The sequence below is a fragment of the Pseudonaja textilis genome, chromosome Z (assembly GCF_049901715.1).
Source record: "Pseudonaja textilis isolate UNSWEBS1 chromosome Z, rPseTex1.2, whole genome shotgun sequence".
Taxonomy (NCBI): Eukaryota; Metazoa; Chordata; class Lepidosauria; order Squamata; family Elapidae; genus Pseudonaja; species Pseudonaja textilis.
Genome location: NC_142008.1, coordinates 29,333,363 through 29,359,566, shown reverse-complemented (window position 1 = coordinate 29,359,566; position 26,204 = coordinate 29,333,363). Strand labels below are relative to the sequence as shown.

Genomic DNA, 26,204 nt, shown 5'->3' with positions numbered 1-26,204 from the left:
AGTTGTACTTTCTGCAGTCAAGTTTGGAGTGGTTTACATTGAGTTTGTATCTGTTGTGTGCTCTTTTATTGTTGTGGTTGAAGCTGAAGTAGTCATTGACTGGTAGGACATTGTGTGCTACGCTTAAGTCCAACCTTAGGTGGCATTGTTCAAGGTTGTCCAAGTCCAAAATCTCAAGCCTGGTGATAAAGGGTATTCTATTGTGAGCAGAGGAATGAAGTACTCTTCTTGTGAAATACTTCTGGACTCACTCAATTGTATTAATGTCCAATATACAGTGCAGATTCCAGCCTGATGAGCAGTATTCGAGTATTGATCTAGCAAAAGTTTTGTATGCTCTAGTTAGCAATTCAATATTTCTGGAGAAGAAGCTTTGTAAGATTAGATTTACAACTCTTAATGCCTTTTTGGCAATGCTGTTACAGTGAGCTCTGGTGCTTAGTCATTTGATATGAGTACACCAAGGTCCTTGACAGAGTGAGAATTGTCAACATGGTCATATCCAAATAATTGGATACAAATACAGGCCAAATACAAATAATTTGTATTTGTTGTACTGATTTTTTTTTACCAATGTGTAGGACAGAGCATTTGTTTGTCGAGATTTGGAGTTGCCAATTATTTGACCATTCAGACACATAATCAAGGTCGCTTTGAAGGACAGTAGCATTGTCAGTGGTGTTGAATAGTTTTACGTCATCTGCGAAGAGGACACAGTTGCTTATGAGGTGATTGCAAAGGTCATTTATATAGAGTTCAAAGAGTGTGGGTCCTAAAATGCTGTTTTGGGGAACACTGATGTTAACTGGAGCAGGGTCTGATATAGCATTCCCTATTTTTACTATTTATTGCCTGTTTGACAGGAACACAGTATGAAGGGATCCAGAAATGCCATAAGAGTGTAGCTTTAATAGTAGTTTATCATGTACTACTAAATCAAAGGCTTTGCAGAAATCTATGTGAATTGCATTTATAGCTTTACCCTGGTCAAGTAACGTAGTCCATATGTTTTTGCAGTGTAGGAGTTGAAGATTGCAGGACAATTTTTTCCTGACACCAAATTGTTTTTTGGAGAGTAGGTTATTTGACTCTAAGTGGAGGGTGAATTGGTTAATGGTTGATTCCATGACTTTGCACATGACACAACACAGTGAGATTGGTCTGTAGTTTTCAACCAGGCTGGAGTCACCTTTTTTGAAGATAGGGATGACTGTAGCTAAGGACCATAGGTTCAGTAAGGAGCTGGTTCTGAATGATATCTCATATATAATGCTTAGGGGTTCCACTATGGCAGAGGAGAGCTTTTTTAAGAAGTATGCACATAATCCATTGGGGCCAATAGATAGAGATGGTTTTAGGTTACGTACTGCTTTTTCTATGTTATCTTCTGTAAAGTCAATATGTAGTAGATCATTAGAGTTAGTTGTGATACGACTAGGAAATGTGGGGCATGAACCATTGCTGTTTACAAAGACTGAACTGAAGAATGTGCTGAAGAGGTTGGCCTTAACAGCTTCATCATTGCAGTCTTTCCCATTTGGTCCTTTTAGTGGTGGGATGGTTCTTGAGTCTTTTAGTTTGGTGTTTACAAAATTGTAAAAGGTGCGGGTAGATTTTGTACATAGGAGGTTTTCCTCTGGCTTTCAGTGGTAATTTGTGCGTTCTGCCTTTATCTGCCGGCATAAGGTGTTGTATTGTTTTTTAAAGTTTGCTACATAGCTAGTTTTGTTTTTACACCATAGCGATCTTTTTTTAATTGAAATTTCCTTATTGTTATGGGTAATTTGTTGGTTTGTTTTGTTTTTGAAGATTACTAATGGTACATATAGTTTAATGACTCTTTCAAGTTCAAACAAGAATACATTATAATGGTCTTCTGTAGTATTACAGCTAGTGAACACAATCAAGAGATGATAGGTCGGCATCTATGAGATCATAGTTGGCTTTTTTGAAGTTGTATTTTGGAGATCCATTATTATGTTTCTCTTTGTGAGGGTGTAAATTGAAACAAAAGTTGATCATACTGTGGTCACTGTTTAAAAAGGGTTCTTGTATTTGTAGGCCATATATTGAGTTTGAGCTGTTGCAGAAGATGAGGTGGAGGCAGTTGTTAAGTCTAGTGTTGTTAGTTACTAATTGATCCAGTCCCAGTGTAGTAACGGCATTGTACAGGCTTGCATGTATGGATTCAGATATACATTCATTTAGGGTCCAATTTATAAGAAGTAGATTGAGGTCACCAAGGAAAATAAGAGGGTGAGGGCAAGAGGCAGCCCATGTTAACAGTGAAGTTAGCTTGTTTACATGAACTATGTCATAATCAGGGACTCTATAGCAAAGTAAGAAACGGATTGTGATATTTGAGGACAGTTCACAGACAATGATCTCTGGAAGAGTAAGTTCCTGTGTAATTTGAATCTTTTTTAGATTTAGGGATTTTTTGTAGAAGATAGCAATACCACCTCCTCTACGGATTTCATCATCTGACCGATGAACGTGGTATTCTCTGACTGTGGTAATGGAGTCTGGAAAAGACGCATTTAACCACTTCTCACAGACAAATATAATGTCGAATGTGGTCGTGCCTAATAAGATGAGGAATTCATGCATTTTGTTTATGAGGCTTCTTGTGTTGAGTAGTTTGCATTTTAGATATGTAGTAGTGGGTCTGGAGGAAGTAAGGGATGTTACATGCCTTATGTTGGATGTTGGGGTGATTTCCAAGGAAATACTAACCTGTTGTGGCTCCGGGCTTGGATTCAGCTCCTGTGATTGATATGAGTTCAAGTGAAGAGGTCATAGCAGAACAATATGAGCCAGCCTGGCTTAGTGATTGGACTGATAACCAGGATGAGGAGATGGACGTGACAAAGGACGACAGACCTGATGTATTAGAATTGTCAGGACCTTTGACCTCCTCTGGTTCCTTATCTGATCAACAGCCGGGAATGGCTGACAGGGAAGTTTTGAGAGAGTCTTCTAGTGGAGATGAGAACTTGGAAAATTTGTGGTTAAATGTAAAAAATAGAAGACGGTTGAAAAGGCAAAATCAGCTGGAGCGAATGAGAAGAGCAAGTCAGTAAATTAGCACGTTGCCTCAATGACTATAAAAGGACACAGCTGGGCTGGTACATTTTGCCAGGAACAAAATAACTATTTGAGTGAAGACGTTACAGCAAAGAGCTCTGAGGCTGGAGATTTATTGCCAGGACTGGTTTGCCGGACAGAGTAAAGATTTATGCTGTGGTTTCTGCCAGCCGTTATCTTGTAAGACTTCTTTCCATTTGATTTAATTGTAAAACGGCTGCTTTCTGTTTTGTTCGTTTGAATTTCGAAGGGGAGTCATAACACTAACCTATACATTTACTACCACATAGAATGTATCAAAAGCAAGACCTTCAACTTACATCCCAATAACCATCACCCCATAGCACGACTTTTGAGCTCAGAGCGTAGTACACATTGCTATGAGGTTAGGTCTGGGTGAGAATGAAGGTTCTTATGGTTGGTGTTGCTCTTGGCGAGTGAGTTTATAGTGTAAATTAATTTTTGTTTGCTTGATTCATTTTTGCAAATGACCCCGCAGAAGCATGGAGCCACCGAGCTGTGACAGTTTTTGAACTCTGGGCCGATGTGGGAAATGTCAAGTATTTCATCGGGGGAGACGGTTGATACTTGATACTCACAGATGATGTTGTGGACATTTGTGATGTCATCGTCATTGTTTCTTTGTAGTTTTCCATAGGTCCACTCCGCTTTCAAGTTCTTCAAGTCTGTCGACTTAAGGAAGGTTTTCCTGGATTTTCTCTGCTGAGCTGGTTGAAGGCCATAGAGATGTCTGGATTGGTCTAGATTTATAGATGATTTAAGCCTTTCTTTGTATGGTGCTGCTTCTCTGCGGACAGCAGGCAGGGCAATGCTAGCAAAGTGGCAAATCTTTTCTAGACAGGTTTATGGTATCTGGTAATAATTCTGCTAGCTCTATTTAGAGCAACATCTACTTACCCAGAGTGTGCTGATTTATACCAAACTAGCGAGGTGTATTCACCTGCCAAGTCGCAAAGAGCTAAAGCTGTTGTCTTAAGGACTCTTGGTTTGGCACCCCCGGTAGAGTTCATTAAAAGATCATTGTGCTATAGTAAGCAGTACATAAGGATAATCTCTACATATATTTACTGATGATGATGTGGGGAAATTGGACCCATCAATAAAAGAAGATCCTTTGATCTTGATGAAGCCCACAAAGCTAAGCAAAGTTTCCATAATATGATGCCTTCCAGATAAATTGGATTAAAACAAGTAAGCCATAGGCCATACTGGCTAGGAATAACCGGAGTTGAAATACAAGACATTTGGAAAGGATTTTGTTGGAAAAGATTGAAGAACCACCAAAAGAAGGTGGGAAATAGTCAGTATGAAAAGTCTTCCAAGTCCTTTGGAAGAAAGATAAGGAAAGATTATTTTATTTTCATAGGACTATTTATCAAAATAAATTGACCCATGTCCCAAACTTCTGGCTATTTATATACAGGTTGTCCTCAACGGTTAGTGACCATTCAAAGTTACAATGCCACTGAAAAAAGTGACTTATGACCATTTTTCATACTTACATTGCAGCATCCCCAGGGTCATGTGGTCAAAATTTGAACATTTGGTAACTGGTTCATATTTATGACAGTTGCAGTGTCCTGTGATGATGTGATCAGTTTCTGCAACCTTATGAAAAACAAAGTTAGTGGGGAAGCCAGATTCACATAACAACATGTTGCTTACTTAACAGCTGCAATGATTCACTTAACAGCTGTGGCAAGAAAAGTTGTAAATGGGGTAAAACTCACTCAACAAATGTCTCACTTAGTGACATAAATTTTGGGCTCAATTATGGTCATAAGTTAAAAACCACCTGTATATATTGGCCATTTAAAATTGCAAGACTTTCCCAGACTATGCCCCAAAACACCTCTGTGGATTTCAACAGAAGAGGTATTTTATAGAAGAAAAATAACAGGCTAAGATAAATGGTTAATGAATCACTAATTATTGGAGAATCATCAAGGATAATATAAAATTAAATCAAGAGACCAACTAATGATAGAAGGACATACTGTAGTTGTCAAGGTTTCACATTTAGTTATCAAAGAGTTTTAAACTGGATAAAAACACTTATGGTATAGAACAAAGAAAAGCAGAATTAGAAGTGTAGTTGTATGATATATTTGTAAAGATGAAATTGCTAAAAAGTATACACTTTTGTTAAAATTTAAAGCAGAATACAGCTTAAATAATGTATGATAAAGTAAGCTAAGAATTTTGGTTATAGTATACAGATGGATTACTGGAAAAATATGTGTACAAAAGGGTTGAAATTTACATTATGTTATGTCTTAAAGAGATTTTTTATAAAATGATGGATTGTTGGTACATGATGCCAGATAAATTATCTAAAATATATAAAGACATTCCACTGTGGAATGCAAATGTAAAAAACATGTAGAGATATTCTATCATACTGGGTGGAAATGTAAAAAAGTTTTTTAAAAATGGACTTAAAGATACACATTGATACAGACTGATGTTCAATTGAACCCAGAACTTTTCCTCTTAGGATTGATAGATACAGTTAGAAAAGAGTCATGGAACATTTAAATGATAGCTTTAAAGAAAAGCTTTGAAGAGCATTGATTACCATATTTTACGGTATATAAGACGCATCCCCCCCAAAGTGAGTGGAAATGCCTGTGCGTCTTATACAGCTAATGTTGCCGAAGAGGCCTGCCCACCCACTGGCCCCCAACCTTTGGCTTCTGCCTGCCAGCAATTTGCCTCCTTTGCAGCAAACAGCAAAGAGCCTGGTTGGGTTCAGCACAGCCTGATTGAGCACAAGCAGCTGACTGTCAGTTGGAATTGCCTCACAACAACCAGCTGTTTCAGGCTGCAGGGACCACCATTGCCTCTTGCCACCCCCACCCCCATTTTCAGCCTCCGCATCCTGTTTTTGGCCTCCACATGCCCCATTTTCAGCCTCCACACACCCCATTTTAGGACTGTTTTGGGCAGCAATTGAAATGGGCTGAAAATGGACCACATGGAGACCAAAAATGGGATGCGGATGCTGAAAATGGGGTGCATGGAGGCGGATGGATTTTTCTTGTTTTCCTTCCCAAAAGCTAGGTGCGGCTTATACTTCAGAGCATCTTATAGTCTGAAAAATATGGTACGTGGTTGAAGCAAGTTTCAGAATTTGTTTGTAAAGAAGCCTATGTCACCCCTGAAGCTGACCTGATTGAAGCCATCTTGACAGCTTCAGAGTTGCCACAATGGAGCTGAGGGATAGGGAGGAGGGATTTTAGATAGCTGTCAACTTGTAGCCAAAACATTTTTCTTGGGAACCAAAGACGTTCTCATACCTGGTCAGAGAAAGGTGGAGTGATATCACCAGGCAACCAGACAGGATTGGACCATGTGACTGATTGTTTTGAGAACCTTTACTTTTAATTCGACGAAAACCGTGGGAACCTTTAGAGTCAGTTTTTACCAGCTCTATGCCAATGTGATATACCAATAAAACTATTCTTTGAGCAATGTACCTGCTTCGGAGTTTTGCTTGAGATGAGTCTATTACTTGGAATCCTGACCATCTATTTCATTATTTAAATAATTCTGAAGGGTTTTTGCCAGTGTGTCATATATACCAACTATCTGATTGCTAATGATTAACAGATTCTCAACATCAATAATAGACCAAACAGCTAGGTTTAAAGTAAGTGTTTTTTGCTAATTAATTATAGTAATTCCACTTCAGAGAGAGAAAAAAATGCTATAATTTTCCTTAGAAAATAATCCAAATGCTCTGCTTTTTGAAACCCTTTGATGTCCATCTTAGTATATGTTCAATATATCAATTTAAATATTTTCTTGATTTACGTTTAAAAAGAATACTTCAGTCTTAACATATATGTTGCTCCAACTTTATATATTCATATTTATCACTATTACCTCAGAATTCTGTTTGCATGCAGAAGTCCTTCTTTCAAAGTATAAATTATATTTTACCATGTGTTCTGGGAAGTTATTGGAAGATTGTGATTACTGTACCAGGATTATATAAAGCTATACTTGAGTAACATAGAGTAGTAACATGGTGGTGGAATGGTTAGAATGCAGTACTGCAGGCTATTTCTGCTGACTGCCAGCTGCCAGCAGTTCAAGTCTCACTGAATCAAGGTTGACTCAGTCTTCCATCCTTCCGAGGTCAGTAAAACGAAGGCCTAAAATGTTGGGGGAAATATGCTGACTCTGTAACCACTTAAAGAGGGCTCTAAAGCACTGTGAAGTGGTATATCAGTTTAAGTGCTATAATCTACTCTACTCTTTAATTTTAGGTAAATACATGCTGCAATCTTACTAAGAGACTTTAAACTGTTTACTACTGTTCACATATCATACTGATTATGGTTTAATATTAATCATGGTTGATAGTCACACCACGAATGTATAACAAAGAGACCCAGTTATAATTTGCAATCTCTTTTCTTTTTAATTAGTACCTCAGCAAAATTTGCAATGGCTTATTGACCAAAGGTTTTGTTCTTTATTTTTAGATGAAAAAAGTTAGGACTGAAGCCATCCTGGGATGTTTGGTAGAAGAAATTATTTTTTCTTCAGGTTTTTGTTTTTGAATTGAAGATCTCCCCACAAGCTACCTTCAAAAAGTTTAAAAATGGAGAACTGAAGATGGCTCTGCAGATGTGCATCACTTTTATGACCACTTCTGCACATGAATTGTTTTTCTGAGAAAAATGGTTATTTAATAATAAACTAACTTTAAATTTGAATTCAGAGTCATGGCATTGCTTAATGATGATTGGTACGTTTTAAACTGAGAACAAACCACAGTAACCGATTATGGTTATTTGCCTCTCAGTTATTAAATGCTATGGGGGGTGGGTTATGCTGAGGTAAATCAAACCATATTAAATGCTTCACCCTGTTTGTGTTGCATTTTCTACATTAATCTATTTAACAGGGGAAGAATGAAAGACAATTTTCAAACTTATTAGCTAAGAACACTTGCACTGAAGAGCAAGATAAAATTTGTTTACATACATACATAATTCCTTGATAATCTATCTCACTGTAGTACCAATTTAAAGCATGCCAAAAACATGTATAAACTAATCTCAGATTTAATTTATTTTAAAGTAAATACTAACTTTAAATAAAAATGCCCCCAAAGGATAAATGAAAAAAATTATCTAAAGTTAATAATATCATATTGCAGTTTGCACATTATTGGATGCCAATGAAAGAAAGGTATAATCTACTTAAAACCAACCATCAAATTACTACAACTTGACAAAAGTTGCATTGAATTTGAGAGTTGCTTAATACATTTCTTTTGGGCTATGGGCCAAACTAAATGTAGATCATAAAATACAGAAAGGCAAAATGAAAAAAGTATTTAATAAGAAATATCATATATAAATCATAATTAAAATCAAAGGCTGTTGTTCTTAATGTTCTGAATTTTAAAGCTGTGCCTCTGTGCAACAGTGTATGGTATCTAAACAGGGGTAGGATTCAAATTTCTTAATAACTGGTTCTGTGGGCATGGCCTAATTTGTGGGTGTGGCTTGATGGTCATGTGACTGGGTGGGCATGGCTTACCAACTGGGCATGACTTGGTGGTCACGTGACTGGGTGGGTATGGCTTGTATGTAAATATTGCAAATATTTATGTAAATATTGAATTTTTTATTTAAAGAAAGAGAGCAACTTTTTTCCAAAATCAGGCAAAGCAGGCAGGCAGATTGAGTTGCTTGCAGAATCACAGAGTCACTCACAGATCTACCTTTCTGCAATCTGCTGCCTTCACTGAAAAACAAGCTTCAGTCCTAAGGAAGGTTCAGCTCTGCTCTCAATCCATTTCTCTCCCCCCCGCCCCAACCCAGAGATGGTATTCAGCAGGTTCTGACCAGTTCTGGAGAACTGGTAGCAGAAATTTTGAGTAGTTCATAGAATTAGCAAATACCAGCTCTGACTGGAGATTTCACAGTATCCTTCCCCTGCCACACCCACACAACTGGTAGTAAAAACAATTTGAATCCCACCACTGCCCCAACCTCCTGAATGCCACCTCTGACTGGACCTCAGGGAAACCTTCTGGATGAAGGCAAAGCAGTACAACAGCGATTTAGATCAGCTAGAAAGCAAGAAATCCCATGATTTCCTGTTTTCTAGCTAATCTAAATCATGCGCCACAGCTGATAGTTGGAACAGCTGATCATGGGGGGAGGGAGGAAAAACAGCAACTTACCAAAAATTAGGCGAAGGCACAACGCAAAGTTGGATGGTATGCATGCGAAATAAGGAGTGAATGGGTGGGGCGGGTGGGGAAGGGAGGGTCCAGCCACTGGGTGCAATTTGCCGGTTCTCTGAACTGCACAGAATCGTAACAAGCGATTCTATAGAACTGGTCCAAACTGGTAGAATCCCACCCCTGTATCTAAAGATGCTTATTCAATTGTTTCCAACTTCTTAATGCTTACATCTAGCCAACTTCCCTACTGACAGCCTTTGAAAAACCTTTTAAAAGCCTTACTTTTAACTTTTCTAAGGATCAAAGTCTTCAATAGTTTTTGTTTTGTATTACCTATTATATGACATTAAAAGTAGCTTCAGAGGGACATTCTCCAATGTAAACATTGCAATAGTCATTTTTACTAGCCTGATAAAAACTACCCTGTGAAAGGATAAAGTGTTGGCCTTTAAGGATACCCTTGTTACGATTTTGTAAGAAAATTGATCTGGAAATCTCTATTTGGAGGCAAGGCAATCTGTAGAAAATAGGACTCGTAAACATTAAATAGTTATACTATACAGAAAAGAATATTTCCATAAATACAGCTTTGCATGTAAATAGCATAGAGTGATATATTCTGCATTAAAGTTTCAGCCCTGTTTTCTGTTGAATTTGCCAACCCTAAATCACTGGAAGCTAGCTTCATTATAGCATTGTTTTTTTAAAAAAAAAATTGCCTGCATTTTTCTTGAGATGTCATGCTTGCTTCTGATACATGAAACCACAATCAATTTATTTCATAATTTTCCTTCCTGTCTCTCTGGATAGTCAAGTTAAAACCAGGAAGAACTCCCGCCCTCCCCCACATAGTCCACTCTTCCTAATGTAAACCATCTGTATTAGATTGTAGACATAGTCATTGTGAATGGAACCATCATTAACATCAGTTGGATGCTAGGCATTGGTTAATTGGTCTCTTTATTTTAGAAAAATGACCATTTTTACTAAAATAAATCTGCTACAAAACTCATAAATCTCCTGACCTCAGTGTTAATTTTAATAAAAGCAATATACAATCATTTTCAAGGCTGTATATAATCAAATATTGCTCTTTGAATGCTCTTCATTTGTTTTGTGCATAGTTTGCAGGAATACTAAAGAATTTGTTTTACTTGTTTTACTTTGTTTTGAGTATTAATCAGTGGGAATACTGAAGGGTTATAGTGTAATTTTTTTCTTATAATTCATTTAATTTCTATATTTAGTTTGCTTTGCTCAGATATGAGATACTTAATACTAATGGTAAACAATATATTGTTTGTGCGATATCCTAGACTTAGTGGCTAGTTTGATGCCCCATCCTTTGAGTGCGTAAGTAAATAATTATTTGGCTTACTGTTGATGACTTCCATAATTATATGTCTGCAAAAATGGAGTGATGTAAAATACAGAAACTCAACAAAGATGTTCTTTTTACTGGGTTTATAATCAATTTAAATCCTGCTTGGTTTAAGTATAGCCTATTGAGTAAACCAGTGGTTCTCAACTTTTTCTTTATCACAGACCCCCTTTAAATATGTTTTGTGGCCATGAACCAGGGCCACGGACTCCCAAGACTTAATTTAAGATTTAAACCATAACATTTGTTCAAACCTTTATGGACCCCCTGTTATGACATCATGCCCCCCAGGGGTCTGCAAACCACACTGAGAACCACTGGAGTAAACCATTGCTTAGCACTGTACAACTAGTTAAGCCAATAAATCAAATCAATATTTAGCTTACTACACTATATCAACTTAGCCTGTATTTCCATATTAGGAACTGCTAACTATATTTCTGTCATACATTCAGATATTGGAGAGAAATACAATGTATGTATAAAAAGGATTTTTTTGCATATTTTCACACATGTACACTCTAATGATACAATATATACAAAATAAAAAATAAATAATGATAAATTACCAAAGTAGTCAAAGATCACTTTCTACACCAGAAACCCATTGGAATTATACTGACTTTCCAGTTTTGCAAAATGAAAGTAGCACAAAAGGGTCTCCTTTTGACAAATGAGAACATAAACAGTGCGATTATAATTATTTCTTTTTCCAATACATGTGAACTTCCATTCTTAAAAGATGGAAATGTGGGAAGATGGATGTTTGTTTAATCTTTAATTTTTTCTGGATGTTTATTTGTGGTTCAAGCCAATTTGATATAATGATTAAGGTGCCAAGTTAGAAACCAGATGACAGTGACTTCTAGTCCTGCCTTAGATACAAAGGCTGGGCAACTTTGGGCAAATCACCTTCCCAGCTCAAGGAGAAGGACAATGGCAACCCATTTTTGAAATCTTGCCAAGAAAACTGCAGGGCCTAGTTCAGGCAGTTAACAGAAAATAAGACTCAAAGGCATAATTTATTTATTTAATTATGGTTTCTACTTGCAGGAAATTTGAGAACTGTTCTGGAGTCCTGATACATTGCATCTTATAAGGTATGTGTCCTACTGTGTGACAAAAAAATAGGATTAGCTTTTTTAAAGTATAATTCTTTGAAAAAGTAAATATATTTAATGTAACACAAAAGTCCATAAGTTTATATATGCCCCATTATAACCAGTACGGTAATTTTTAAAATAATATAAGATACTTAGGCTACTTAGTATTTCTTAGAAAATACATTAAAGGCTTAAAAAAATCAAAAATATATCTTTTCTCAAAATACTAAAAGAACTTCAAATTTATTAATTTGACTGATTGAACATGAGTTACCTGATTTCCCAGGAGTGCCAATCTTGAAGTTGCAATAAAAGAAATGGACAGATTTTCTTTTACTTGGTGGAATAGCTGTCCTGTTTATTTCTGAGAATAATGGATATCAGATATGCAGTTTTTCTGAGACACATTGTTTCATCTCATCATTTATTAATTCAGTTCTTTTTGATATTCCAGTTTATTTTGTTGTTAGCAACAGGTAGTCCTCTATTTAGAACAGTTCATTAAATGACCATTCAAAGTTACAATATCACTGAAAAAAAGTGACTTATGACTATTTTTCACACTTACAACTGTTTTAGCATCCCCATGGTTACATGATTTATATTCGAATGCTTGATAACTGACTCACATTTATGACAGTTTCATAAATACCCAGAAGTCATGTAATCACATTTTTCGACCTTCTGATAAGCAAAGTCAATGGGGAAACCATATTATTAACAACTATGTTATTAATTTAACAACTGCAATGATTCAAAACTCACTTAACAAATTTCTCAATTAACAACATAAACTTTGGGTTCAATTGTGGCCGTAAGTTTAGGATTACCTGCGTTGCATTTTTGCAAATCTTCTGTCACCTGAAAATGATATTTATTGTAGGGGACAGGAATAACTTAATGGCTAAATATGGTAAATTACAAATACTTGATTGAATATTGCCTTTCTTCTGATTGCTAAAATTTTGCCAGAGCAGAACTCATTCTCTAGGTCTAAAAAATTAGTGATAGTGATAGGCTAACTAAATTTCTAACCCATAATATTACAATCTGATAAATATTTAGGTAGATAGGTAGCTAGTAGCTAAATAGCTAAATAGATGACAACACAGACACAGAGATAGTAGATGGATATTTTAAAAACATGTAGTTCTCACATCAGAAATTTGTTTTACTAACTCTCTGTAGTCACATTTTATTAAAAATTGGAAATTTTTCTAAAATAAACAAATCTACCCCCCATGGATGACTATTTAATACTTTGCTTAGAAGAAAAGAGTAAGATATTTTGCATAACTTTTTCATGCCAATAACATCCTATATTACAAAAAAAAATTATCACTCATGGGAGTGAAAATTACATTTTCTTTACTGAGAATAGACTCTCAACTGATATAAATTAAAATTATCCCCCTGAAAGACATAGAAACACAACAACTATTGAAGAGCTTGTACCAACTGAATTATTTATAGGAAAGCCTTCAAAATGTAATATTGTTAAGTTTACCTACTGTACTCAGGTTTTTATATTTCTTCTTTTGCCTGGAACACAGGATGATTGAAAAGGGTTTTTTTCCTTTGACTTAGGAAAAATCATTTTGACGAAAATTACTTTCAAAGTGGTTTGACAGACTAACTATAAACTTGTTTTTAGCAGAATAGCTCCTCCTTGGGTGCCAGATAGGAGAACTCCAAAAGTAAGCATGTTTCAAAGTAAGAATTGTAAAGGAATATATTTTGCATTACTCTATTCTAAATGGAAATTTAAGATAAGTCAGCACACAACTTGGAATCTGTTGAAAACTAGTACCCTAACTTATGAGAATGAAAAATTTGTGTGATGACTTCTCAGGAATAAAAGCGATAATTTGATTTGGATTGGGTAAGCAATATACCGCCCACTCTTAATTATCTCTACATTCTTCCAGATAAAAGCATGACAGAATTTAACAACTCTTTAAAATAAACCTTTTCATTAAAAAATAATAAATTTAAATCTGTCATTATTGGAAAAACGGACATTTCTATTTTTGAACAATTTCTGAAATTTGGGTTATATTTATCAACTCTGTGACATTCTGTTCAATGTTTATTTTGGATTGATATTGGTTCTTCATGGCAGCAACAGCAGAGGTGCCTGTTTTCTGGAATGAGACTCCCCCAAGATTTGAACACTCCTCCCCACCCATTAGTGTTTTGAAAGTTCTTGAAGACTTGGTTCTTTGCCCAGGCCTTTGGCAAAGGTGATGGAAGCCCTCTTTAAACTATGTGGATTCTTTTCTTTTTTCCTATCTGGCTTTGTCATTTTATTTATTTATTTTATTTGTCAATCGCTTACAAGATACAGGTATAAGAATAAACATAGTTTTGAATACATGAGATGGATACTTATAAGAAAAATAAAAAGAAACAATAGGACAGGGACGGCAGGCACGATTGGTGCGCTTATGCACGCCCCCTACAGGCCTCTTAGGAAGGGGGTGAGGTCAATAGTAGACAGTCTAAGGTTAAAGTTTTTGGGGTTTGGGGAAGAAACCACATTCATTCTGCCATGTTTTATAATTTTTCTTTGTCTCTTGTTGTTTTTCTTGTTTTTAATGTTTTAAACAATGTATAAATTGCTTGGAATTGCTGGGAATCAGGCAGCAGCCAAATTTAATAAATCATCATCATGAACCCAATTTTTCTGCAAGCTTAATAGACTGGATTCACACAATACTCTTATTAATATAAACCTAGTCTAGAACTGAACCAGTTTTTAAGCTCAAATCTAGTATTAATACTCATTTTATTACCTTTAATCCTGTTTCCAGATGTGGTTCGAAATTGGAAACTAGGGTATTTTTAAAAAGGCAGAGCTACAGCTAGAAGTGGAAAATGTAACATGCTGCAATTATAGTGAGCAAGTGAAAAGTCTTCATCTAATACTGAAACATCTCAAACATTTTGAATGAGACCTCCATGTAAGTTTACAATCAAAATTCCATACATGCCTATTTGGTAATTAATCTAATTCCTAGGTAGAAGTTTAGAATTTCAGTTTCAGCCCGGGCATAAGCATTTGCATTTATTTATCTCAATGCTTAGAAGAAGCTCTTCTTCACAAATAAACCAGACTTTCTGAAAAGGGATGTCTCTCAACATTTCGGTTATACACTTGATCTTTTGAGCTTTCATTACACAGAAATGCAAAATTATCATATAATAAATTTAAACTGAAAAATACTTAATTTTCATTTCTATATATAGGCAGTATCAGAAAAAATAGATGGGGTGGAAGAATAGGGAGAGAGAAAGAGAGACAGAGACAGAGACAGAGAAGGACATATATTAGAAATTCTTTATTCTTTTTCTATTTAAAAGAAACTTCTGCAAAAGAAAAAAAAATCCTCTATGTGTCCCAACCAGAAGCATTCTAGGTATGTTTATTTATTAAATTTTTATGCTATAAGGTAACTTTGGATGGCTTTTAAGTTATAGAACAAGTAGAAAAATAATTAAAATATTAAAACATTAAAAATACATAGATTAAGATTACAAAACTAACTAAAACCAGAACTAAAAGAAGTATATGATGGGGATGAAGTCTTCTTACCCTGTCAGTCACGTCCAGCGGTATGCCACCCCTAGGGGTTCTAGTCCAACTGGCAAACTCACATTTTAATGCTCTTCTGCAATGCCAAAAGGAAGAAAGGAAAGAAGAAAGTAATTCTCACTTCTGGTAGTAGAGTGCTCCAAAGGGATGAGAGACAGTGGAAAAGCTTTTTCTCCTTGAACACATTTGCTGGAATTCCTTAGAAACAGGATCCGTAGCAAATCTCTTCCGCTGGCATGAGTAGGCAGGCTACTCCTATGGGAGTAGAGACAGTTGCTCAGATACCATGGATCCATGCCATGTAAGGCTTTAAAGGTAACAACCAACACCTTGACTTGGATCTAGAAGTAAACTGGTAATTAATGCAGCTTGTGAGTAGCAGTATTACACATACAGCTCAAGGAGCTCCAAGAACTGTGCATGTTGTTGCATTCTGCAGCAGCTGCAGCTTCTAAATATTCTTCAAGGTTAGCCCTATATAGAGTTCACTGCAATAATCCAGCCAAGAGGTGACTAGGGCATGAATGACCATGCACAGGGTCAGGTAACGGTCATCTGTTGAACGATAAGAAGTTGCACAAAGCACTCGTAGTTGAGTCTACCACCTGCTCCTTAAAAAGTTATGAGTCCAGGAGAATCCAAAATTGTACACTGGATCCAGGGGTGGGATTCTACTGGTTCGGCCTGGTTCTATAGAACTGGTTGTTACATTTCCCGGTAGTTCAGAGAACCGTAAATTGGGCCTCTGGCTGGCCCGCCTTTCTTCGCCCACTTCTCCATTCCATGCCCAGTCAGTCCCTACCACACATGTGCAACATTGTGCGCATGCGCGGCATGCCTGCAACCTGCTTCTGCCCACCCACCAGGGCAGCCATTGCTGCCTGCCTTTCACTACGGCAGAGCAAAAAGCTTGAAAGTTCTTCTCCCTTTGGGAAATGGCTCCTGGACAGCCAAGAAGCAGCTTGGTTGAATCCTGGTTCTCTCTGATGCCCAGGAACCATTTCCTGAAGGGAGGGGAACTTGCAAGCTTTTCGCTCTGCTGGAAGAGGATCTCCCAGCAAGAGCAGCCCCGAGCCTCTCCACTGATCAGCCTGCTCAAAGGTAAGCCTGCGAGTCATGCTAGCCCTTCTCCCAATGTCCCAGGGCCTCCCTGAGTCATTTCTGGGGCTCCCCGGGCCTCACTCAGCCTAACTACCTGCCCCCTATCCTTGTGCTAGGCTGGCTGGCTTCCCCAACAGCATGGCCCCATCCCACTGGCGGTGCTGGCTGGGGCCTAACTACCTGTCCCCCCATCCCCCGGCTCTCCCAGTTCTCCCTACCATGCGGCAGCTGCGGTGCAGCAAGCGGTGATGGTGCTCTGACTTGTAGGGCGGTGGAGACAGCCTCGCCATCACTGCAGTGTCTCCATCACCTCTGCCCGCTTCTCCAGGGGCAAAACAAAAGTGGCTGGAGACCATGACAGCACTTCTTATGAGAGGCAGCTAGGTCTGCCGCTGCCGCACATGGAGGTGCTGTGAGAGGACTGGGGCGGAGGGTGCTTAAGGCCCCACTGCAGCTGTTGCCATTGCATGCAGAGGTGCTCTGAGAGGACCGACGCGAGCGGGTGCTCAAAGCCCCACTGCAACCGTTGCTGTTGCACACGGAGGTGCTGTAAGACAAACAAGGCGGGGGGTGCTCAAAGCCCCACTGCAGACGCCACCTCCACTTTCTTCCTTTTCCTACCCTAACTGCGCTCTTTTCCTACCCCAAACTGCTTTCCATTTGCCATGTTTCTTTGCTGCACTCCTTTCACCATCACCACCATTGCTTGCCTTTCACTCCTGTTTCTCTCCTCACTGCTCCCCTTTTGTCTTTTGTTGCCACTGCCGAAGCCACCAAAGAAAACTCCCCAACACTGGCGCAGTTCCAGGATGTGCTGCCACCACTGCTTGCCTTCCCTGCGACAGTCTAAATGGTAGCCCTCTCTGTGATATCTTTCTTCGAGTTGATTTTGCAAAATCCGTAGGCAATAATAGCAGGATAAATTATCCCTTATGCCCCTGGAGTTCTTTAATGAAATACAAGGTATGAAAAAAGTAACAATTACCTACAGTTGCTTTTCAGTCCTGCTATGGAAATAAATGCACCAAGGAGGTTTTAGAAAAATAACCAACGCAGTACTGTAGAAATCAAAGATAACTATTTTGGTCATTAAAAATTTGTTTAAATCCAAACTTAGGAAATATGTTTGCTATATTAGCATCATAAAATTGCAAGCTTTTTGATTCTTATCTTCTCCTTTATTTACTTGTTTGTTTGTATTGTAGTCTTTGATTATTGCATCAGCCCCAATTGAATCAATAGGACTGCATCCAGCAGAACTAGTCTACGTAGAGGGATGATTTGTTATTCTAGGAACTAATTATCCAATATTGAAACATTGATAATTTGTAGTGATATTTCGCTTATGTTTTTCTCTGACAAAGTCACTTAGATCTTATTAGCATTTTTCAACATTATTTTTTAAAAACGAAGAGAGGTAACACTTCAGATATATTTCAGAAAATGGCTATTTATTTCTTATTATTTAAAGAATGCAAGTTGCGTTTTGGAAATTACCAGAGGCATTAACAGAAAGAAATGATAAAAAAATGAAGGCATAAAATGCCAAAGCAAATTTTAAAAACTACTACTTTTATGTAGACGTGGTAAATCATATTATAGAAGTCAATCAGAGTGTGTGATAATTTACAGTAGCACATCATCAATATTGTTTTATAACGCTCACTGTCTGGAAATAAGTTTTGTGGTATTGAATATTTATACCCCACTGTTCTATGTTTGCACTGCTAGCATAGATAAATAATGAATTAATATTAAATCATTTAAAATGTTAAAAGGTGGAACAATAAAAGCAGCTAAGTAGAATGCAAACTAGCTTAAGCAATCTTTTGAAAACTTGAATGAAGGAATTTTGTGCCAAAAACAATGCTAGATATCAAGTATGCCTTTAGGAAGATGATGAATCTCCAAAATGCTGTCCTAATCAACAGGACCTTCCAGTAAAACAGGGATGGGATGTTACCAGTTCTGTCCAGTTCTATAAAGCTGGTAGCTCTGAAGAGCACTAGGCACTGAACCGGTTCTGTGTTTGCTGCTGTTTGGCCCACCTGCCTGCGCAGGCTCTTACTTGTCCTTTATTATTTCCAGCTTTTTCTTTTTTTAATTTTAAAAACAATTTTATTTACAAATTTAAAAATGTACAATTTCAAAATACAGAAACAATAATATGTGAATAACACATAATTCTTTACATTTGTTATCGAATTGTTATCGCACATCTGAGGTTGAAAAAGCAAGGAAAAGAGGCTTTCCAAATGCTGCGCATCTGCACGCAGCACTTTTCAGCTGTCTGGGCGGCACAGCCTAAGGTTGTTTTACATGCGTGCATCAGGCGCACATGTGTGTGAAGCGTGCATGCACATGCAAAACATAGTCACTGAACTGGTAATAACACCAGTTGAATCCCACCCCTGCTGTAAAGTGAACAAAGTTTTATCACTTCTGTCATTCATCTTCATTATACAATGGTTTGTTATGAAAAGGTAACACTGCAAGATTCAGAAGAGAGAATATAATGAGAAAGGCAAGAACATTCTGAAAAAATACTTCTATTTTTGTTTTATTGATAAATTAAGGCTTTTAACAGTGTCGACTGCAATAAATTCTAGATATCCTTTGAAAATAGGCTTTACCACATCACCACAGCTGCTTATTGAAGGAACAGATACCATTAGATACTATACACTATATTTAACTTATATACCAATATATGACAAAAATGCTGGAACCAAGAAGTACAAACTGGAATGAAAAATGGAAAAAATCAAGAACCTTAAATATACTGATGATACCAGTTTAATAGCTGGATGATTATGCTAGGGGGGCAACCCAGTACAAAGAAGAGGAAGAAGAGGACAAGAAGGGCAAGGGCATATCTGACAGTTTCCTTTTGGGCTGTACTTCCAAGAAGAAGGATGCAAGCTTGGCACTGATTTTTTTACTGCCTTTCTGGGGGGCATGTGATCTTAAATCTGGATGATTTCCTTAGGATATCTTGTGAGGTAAGTGAAACCAGTTGGTGTCTTTAAGTGGTGCAAATGGATCTAAGGATTGCTTCTCCTAGGTGTGCTCTTTCTGGAGAGCTTAAATGACCTCTCTGCTAAAAGGTTTCACTTTATGAGCAAGAGCTGGCTGCTGATAGTTATTGCATTTTAGCTATTTTAATTCCTCAAGGTGCTCTGGCACCCTGCATGACTTTTAACTCTGGCTTGCAGGTATTTTTAATCTAATTATTGGTATTTAGGGCAGCTTTTTGCAAGCAAAGCAGCTTTTGTATTTTTGTACAGGTAATCCTTGACTTACAACAGTTCACTTAGTGACCATTCAAAGTTACAATGGCACTGAAAAAAATGACTCATGACCGAATTTCCCACGACGGTTGCAGCATCCCCACAATCATGAGGCCAGGTGAGGAAAAGCTCCCCTCGATGTGAGTGATGTTGAGTTGGCCACACCCAGCCAGTCACATGACAACCAAGCCACACCCATAAATTAAGCCATGCCCACAGAACCGGTGTTAAGAAATTTGAATCCCACCCCTGACTGGATCTGTGTGGGGTAATGCAACGCCATCCAGAGTTAACAAGGAGGTCCCTTGCATCAGTGGTGGGATTCAAATTTTTTTACTAACAGTTCTGTGGGTGTGGCATGGCTTGGTGGGCTTGGCATGGCTTGGTGGGTGTGGCAGGGGAAGGATACTGTAAAATCTCCATTCCAACCCCACTCCAGGGGAAGGTTACTGCAAAATCCCATTCCCTCCCCACCCCACTACCCTGCTTTCCAGCTCCGTTCTCCTGTGCAGGGCAACAAAGGAAGACCCAGCCGATCAGCTGGGACTTGGGAGGCAGAGAATAGATGGGGGCGGGGCCAGCCAGAGGTGGTATTTGCCGGTTCTCCAAACTACTCAAAATTTCCGCTACTAGTTCTCCAGAACTGGTCAGAACTTGCTGAATACTACCTTTGTCTTGCATCCACTTTGTCTTGCCTGGAATATTGCTCTAAAATTTTTGAAGTTCTGATCATCTAGCTGTAAAAATCTAGAATTTATATTTTCAGAACATCTGAAGGACATCAGACTAGAGAAGGCTGTACTAGATTAATTCCATCCATAATAAATAAAACATCAGGCTTAATGTCATCTTTTAAATAAAATTTAGGGCGCAATCATGCATATATACATTATGCAAAATGTCTCATTAAGTTCTCTGAGTACAAAAACCTGTCTAAATTTCATTGGAAGTAACCATTACTATGGTTGACATCCTAAGCCACATTTCCTAAACTCTAGTTTACTGAGTAAACCACAGTTGTCTGGATCACATATTGTACTAAGCCATAAATAATGGCAGATAAAAATTATGATAAACCAAAAATAGGTGGGTTTGCATATTACTGTAACCCTAAACTAAACAAACCAATTTATGGTTTCATGTGATGTATAAAACTAATTTGTTTTAAGGAAATATTTGGTCTGTACTTAAATACTAAGCCAACTATAGTTTAATGAATAAACCATTATCTGGTTTATACTTATTCAGCTCTAACATTGTATGACTAACTGGATTCGAAGGGCCTGTTAAATCACAAAGAAACCACTTCAAGCTAAACCACTTGTGTTCTTAAGAAATAGGCTGGCCAGGTTAAGTTTGTTAAAAATACTGGTTTGTTCATTTCCAGAAAATGAAAATCAGAATCCCTAAGCAGCATATATAAGACTCGTCGTGCCATTTTTTTCCTGCAACAACAGTGGGATTGGTTGGTCTGAGAGCAAATGGCTAAAATTATCCAGTGGACCTTTGTGGCTGAAGGTGAACTTGAACCTGAGTCTTGGGGTCATAAATAAGTCCAGCATTGCAATGCTCATTACATTGCTGTGTTGTAATAATAATGTTTACTGTATCCTTGAACTTTAATGGCTATAACAATATTTATAATTTTTCTCACACAATTACTGTATCATAAACACTTCTGCCTATTATGTTGGATGAACTTATACTATTTGCTTCTAGTTTGGAATGTTATAAGTAATTCCTCTCAGTGTCACATAAGCCTTATTCTGCAAATACGTACAGCTATGTGATGATTTAAATACTGGCTAATGTGCCTAGCTGCACCGAAGCTTTTTCTGTGACAGCCCCTGTATTTTCAAACATTCTTCTCCCTGAACTTTGTCAGGCCTCTGTCCTTCTAGCCTTCCAAAAAGCACTTAAGTCCTGGATTTTCCCCTCAAGTCCTAGGAGATTGCACATCAGAATCTAGACTTACTGCAAGATTCTTTTTTGTTTTTAAGGTTTAAAATATAAACGTTTTTATGTTATATTATTTTAAATCTCTCTGCCTGCAAGACAGCAGGCATACTTAATACTCTTTCTATTAATTCATTCAATTTCTATAGCCTCCCATCTCAGCAAATGACTCTGGGAGCTCACAATTCAAAACATATTACAATTAATATCTTAAAAACATTTTAAAACAGGGATGTCAAACTCATGTTATGATGCAGCATGATGTATTGGGGCTTTTTCTCCCTTGGCTAAACTGAGCATGGCCAGCATGTGATGCATCCAGCCCCTGAGCCGCAAGTTTGACAGCCCTGTTTTAAAACAATAAAAGTAAAAAGCATTAAACCAGTAAAAACATAAAAACATCTAAGTATATAGAAAGCAAGATGTCTGTGCTGTTAACAGTACTGTATAGCCCAGAGGCAGGATGTTTGGCACAGGTAGCACTCCAGACTAAAGAGCATAGCCAGATTTTTTAAAGCTTTACAGAAGGCTAACAGAGATGGGGCAATTCTGATTTCCAAAAGGGCTAGGGCTGCTGCAGAAAAATCAGCTGACATTCTTCGGCATTCTTTTACATTCTATGCCTGTCCTATTTGATCTAGTTGGACGGATAGAAACTCTGGAAAAAAGGTGATCTCTCAAGTACCATGGTCCCAAGCCATGACAGCTTTATAAGTAACCACCAGCACCTTGAATTGCATTGGTAAAACAGCTCAGGCAGTCGTGTTATGTGTGCCATATATCTGGCACCCTTTCTTCCAAATCACGGTTCACTTAAGTCTGTGAGCCCTCACGAACTTGCTTTCCTTAACTTGGCCACCCCACTTCTTAACGCTTTTGTGATATAAGACGTGTCTATCCTGGAGAGAGGCATATGAATGACAAGCAAATGTAATCGAGAAAGGAAAGGGGAGATGTAAACTTTTGACAAAAAACAATTGTTCTCGGGCATTGAGTTTCCTGTCAAGTCGGCAAGGACAACAGTTTTTGTAGGTTTCCCCCCCCTCTTTTTAATTAATCGATCCGTCCCAAACCCACGACAACAGGGCAGGGAAAGACAGCGCTTCCACTCCATGGGGACGCAGCTGCAAAAGCAGACCAAACTGCATTCAGAAAATCGCTCGGCGCGAAGCCCACTCGGGGCCACTCCAGGCACGGATTTGCTTAAGCCCGTTCGCGTCAGCCGCGCCAGGCCCGAGCACACCGGCGGATCACGCGCGTTCCAGCTGCTCTTGGAGGCTGGTTTCAGCCAATGAGCGTGCAGGAGCGGCCCTTCCTCTCGGCTGGTTGGCGCGTCAGTCCCGGCGCCGCTTACTACTGCCTTCGTTCGCTGTGCCGGGGAAAGAGGCCGGCTGCACAAGGTAAAAGCATGGCTGCCAAGGTAAGTCCCAGAGTCTGGCGTGTGGAGAGCAGCGCGAACACTTGCTGGTACTGCGCCCTTGCAGCAAAGGGCTTCTAATCCGGGCTTTCTGCAGGCAGGCCTTGTCTAGCAGGGCAGCCGAAATGGGCAGCATGCTGTGTGACCTAGGGCCTGTCCTTGGGTCGCTTGGCCCGCTTTGGGTAGCGGAACCCCAGCCGCGCTGTTTCCGGATCCGAATAGGGAAAGGAGAGGAAGAGGATTTGCTTCAATCTTCTGGCCTTTTTCCTGATGGCTGAGGCAGTGGATGGGAACAAGCTCGCTGTCTGTTGAGAGGGACGGAGAGTTGCATAATGATCTTGCTCAAGTGCTCCGCTAAATCTTGCTATCCATTTAGTCCAATTAGTTTATGTAGTGCAGTGTCCACAAAGCTTAGCCAAGAGTTTAATAAGTTTTCCTCAGATCTGATAGTGCCTTTTGAGGATGGAGATCTGATTGTTTTATTAGGGTCCATGGCCATTAGTAGATCAACCTACTCCCCCCCCCCAATCCCCTAGTAGTTTTACTGAACATTTTAAAGAGTTTGCAGTACAGAAAGAAAAGTATTTTGGGTACATTCAAATTATCTCTGGGTTCTTGGTTCCTTTCTAGAAAACAGCTGTTAAGGCCTGCCTTTCACAGTAAGATATCTGCCTGAATATTAAGATCCATTCTGGTTCTTGCAAATATGAATGTGGGCTTACATTTATTAATGGGTTTATTTCACAGTAGATCTGCCCAGGATTTCTGTCCTTAAAAATGGATTGGGAGGCTGTGAATCTTGTTAGATTCCAGTTTCCATTAGCTGAAGCCAAAATAGCCAATGGTATGAAATAATGACATTTATAATCCAGCACTGTCCCGTGACCACTGGATTCTGTTTCTTTCCTCTGTAATAAATAAAATGGCTTTGGAATGCCATTTCTATCTGCGCTCTTCAACTTTTAAACTGTTCTTAGTTTGGAAACAGATTTCCTATTAGAGCTATAAATTCAGATCCTGTATATTTATAGAGACTATCTTGCATACCATAATAATTTTCTTTCTTTGTTGGAATAGTATCTTTTTGAAATAACTGTCTGTTCCTAGTATAACACCTGTAACAGTTCAAAGAGCTAAGAATGACACAAAGGTCATATTTATGTAAGATTTTAGTTTCAACAGTGATAAAAGTCACTTGACTAACTTTGACCGTTCCCCAATTCAAATACAGAGCGAAAGCTGGTTGTTAGCCAAAGGGAGGAATTAGATTAAAAGTGTAGTAATTATTTATTAACAAGTATATTTAAAAATATTAGGCATTAAAATTCCTTATTTTCTTGTATGCTTCTTTTTCTCTCTCCCATTAAATACCATTTGACTGATGCAATGAATGGAGGGTTGGTTGGTTCATGCATCACATTAAAGAAGCATGATCACTGATTCCAACCAACGCATTGAACCACAAAGTAGTAAGCTGCATATTAGTACAGTATTTTGCATATACTATGGTTTGTGATTAATTTATGGTTCATTTTATGATAGGAATGGTTTGACTGAACCATTCAATTAATCATAGAATAAGTGTGTTGCGTGAATCAAGCCAATATCTTTATTGATTTTGGTTTAGTACTTTGGACAGTGTACTAAATGACATTAGTCATAGTGGTTTGCACAACAGTGGTATTTAAACTAGTGACTTGTGGTTTATTAATTGAATTATACTTGATCAGTGTATTTTATATTATTACCTTTCTCTTTAATATTGATATTGAAGTTAAAGTGAAAAGAAAAAAGTAAAACATTAACAATAAAACCTTCATTATGATTATAAAACCAGCAGTCACAGCCAAATGAAAACAAATTACAAGCACACACATACATAAGCACACAGGTTGCCATTATGTAGCAACTGCATTTTTTTTAGTAACTTCAAAGTTACAATAGTGCTAAAAATCAATGTAATGATGTGTTCTCACATTTATGATCTTTACAACAACTCTCTGCTGTTATTTTCACTTGGTTATTTATGCCATCCCAAGATATCCTCAAAAAGCAAACTCAATTCTGTTCAAAGAAATAACAAAAAGTAAAAGAAAATTAAAATATAATTGTAAGCAGTCTTAGTCACGTTATTTACATTTAGCTATTTATTTATTTAAATTGCTGGTCCCAGTTGTGGCCACTAAACAAGAACTATGTATTTACATACAGAGAGAGAGGAGAGAGAATATGTGTGTACTTCTGAGTTTATTTGTATTTGTAAAAATCCATATTTTTTTAATGTCTGTGTGTATATGTTAAAAAACTTCGGTACCATTTTTTGAAATTGAAGGAGAGATGAGTGGTACTTAAAGAGTCACAAAATAGACCAATGTGGTAGGATTATATCCAAATAATTGTTGAATAGGGAAAAGAATAAATAGAAGTCATGCTTTTGGTCAGGGAGCTGCTTTTTTGGGATGGGACGGTAGGTGATAAAAACTGGGTGTAACTGTGGAGCAATAAAATATCCTACGGCTCATGGACTCTACTAATTGATCCTCATAATGACATATACATAATATAGGATGGTATTTTGCAATGCTCTGGCAGAACAGAAGGCATCTGATTGGACAAAGTGAAATTTCAGAACTATGTTGGTGAGAAAGTAAGAAACTGACAATATGAATATCATGGGAATATCTTTTCTGGTAAGGAAGTTCTCATTGCAGCTAGCCAGCCAAACAGAAAATACTGAAGAAATGTATTCGTACATGCAAGTTACCAAGTGAAGTCATGCTTATATGAATGGTCTATCATGCACACAGTACCACAGAGATAATTTCCATGTTGCTTCAGATATATTGGGATCAGTTTTTGCTTGCAAGAAAATTGGATGGACATGTAAAAGAAATAATGAGTAATCACAGTTTCCTATAAGTGTCCAAAGTATATAATAAGCTATATGTATGATATTGTCCCACTGATAATGATTTAGTTACATAAAATGTCATTAATTCCTACATGAAAGAGGATTTGTGATGATGACACTACTATAACATT

General features: G+C 37.8%; 1 protein-coding gene across 3 annotated transcripts in view; it reads left to right on the top strand.

The window, feature by feature from the left end:
- Window positions 1-22,934: 22,934 nt before the first annotated feature.
- SLC25A13 (solute carrier family 25 member 13) overlaps window positions 22,935-26,204 on the top strand; it is a 161,018-nt gene continuing 157,748 nt past the window's right edge. The window contains exon 1 of one of the 3 annotated variants that reach the window (XM_026706298.2): window positions 22,935-23,165. In XM_026706298.2, coding sequence (XP_026562083.2) covers window positions 23,037-23,165 — 129 coding nt within the window. In that variant the 5' untranslated portion in view covers window positions 22,935-23,036. Of the gene's footprint in view, window positions 23,166-23,987; window positions 24,007-26,204 lie in introns of those variants that run through there. The other 2 variants (XM_087915821.1, XM_087915822.1) reach the window with 2 other exon arrangements.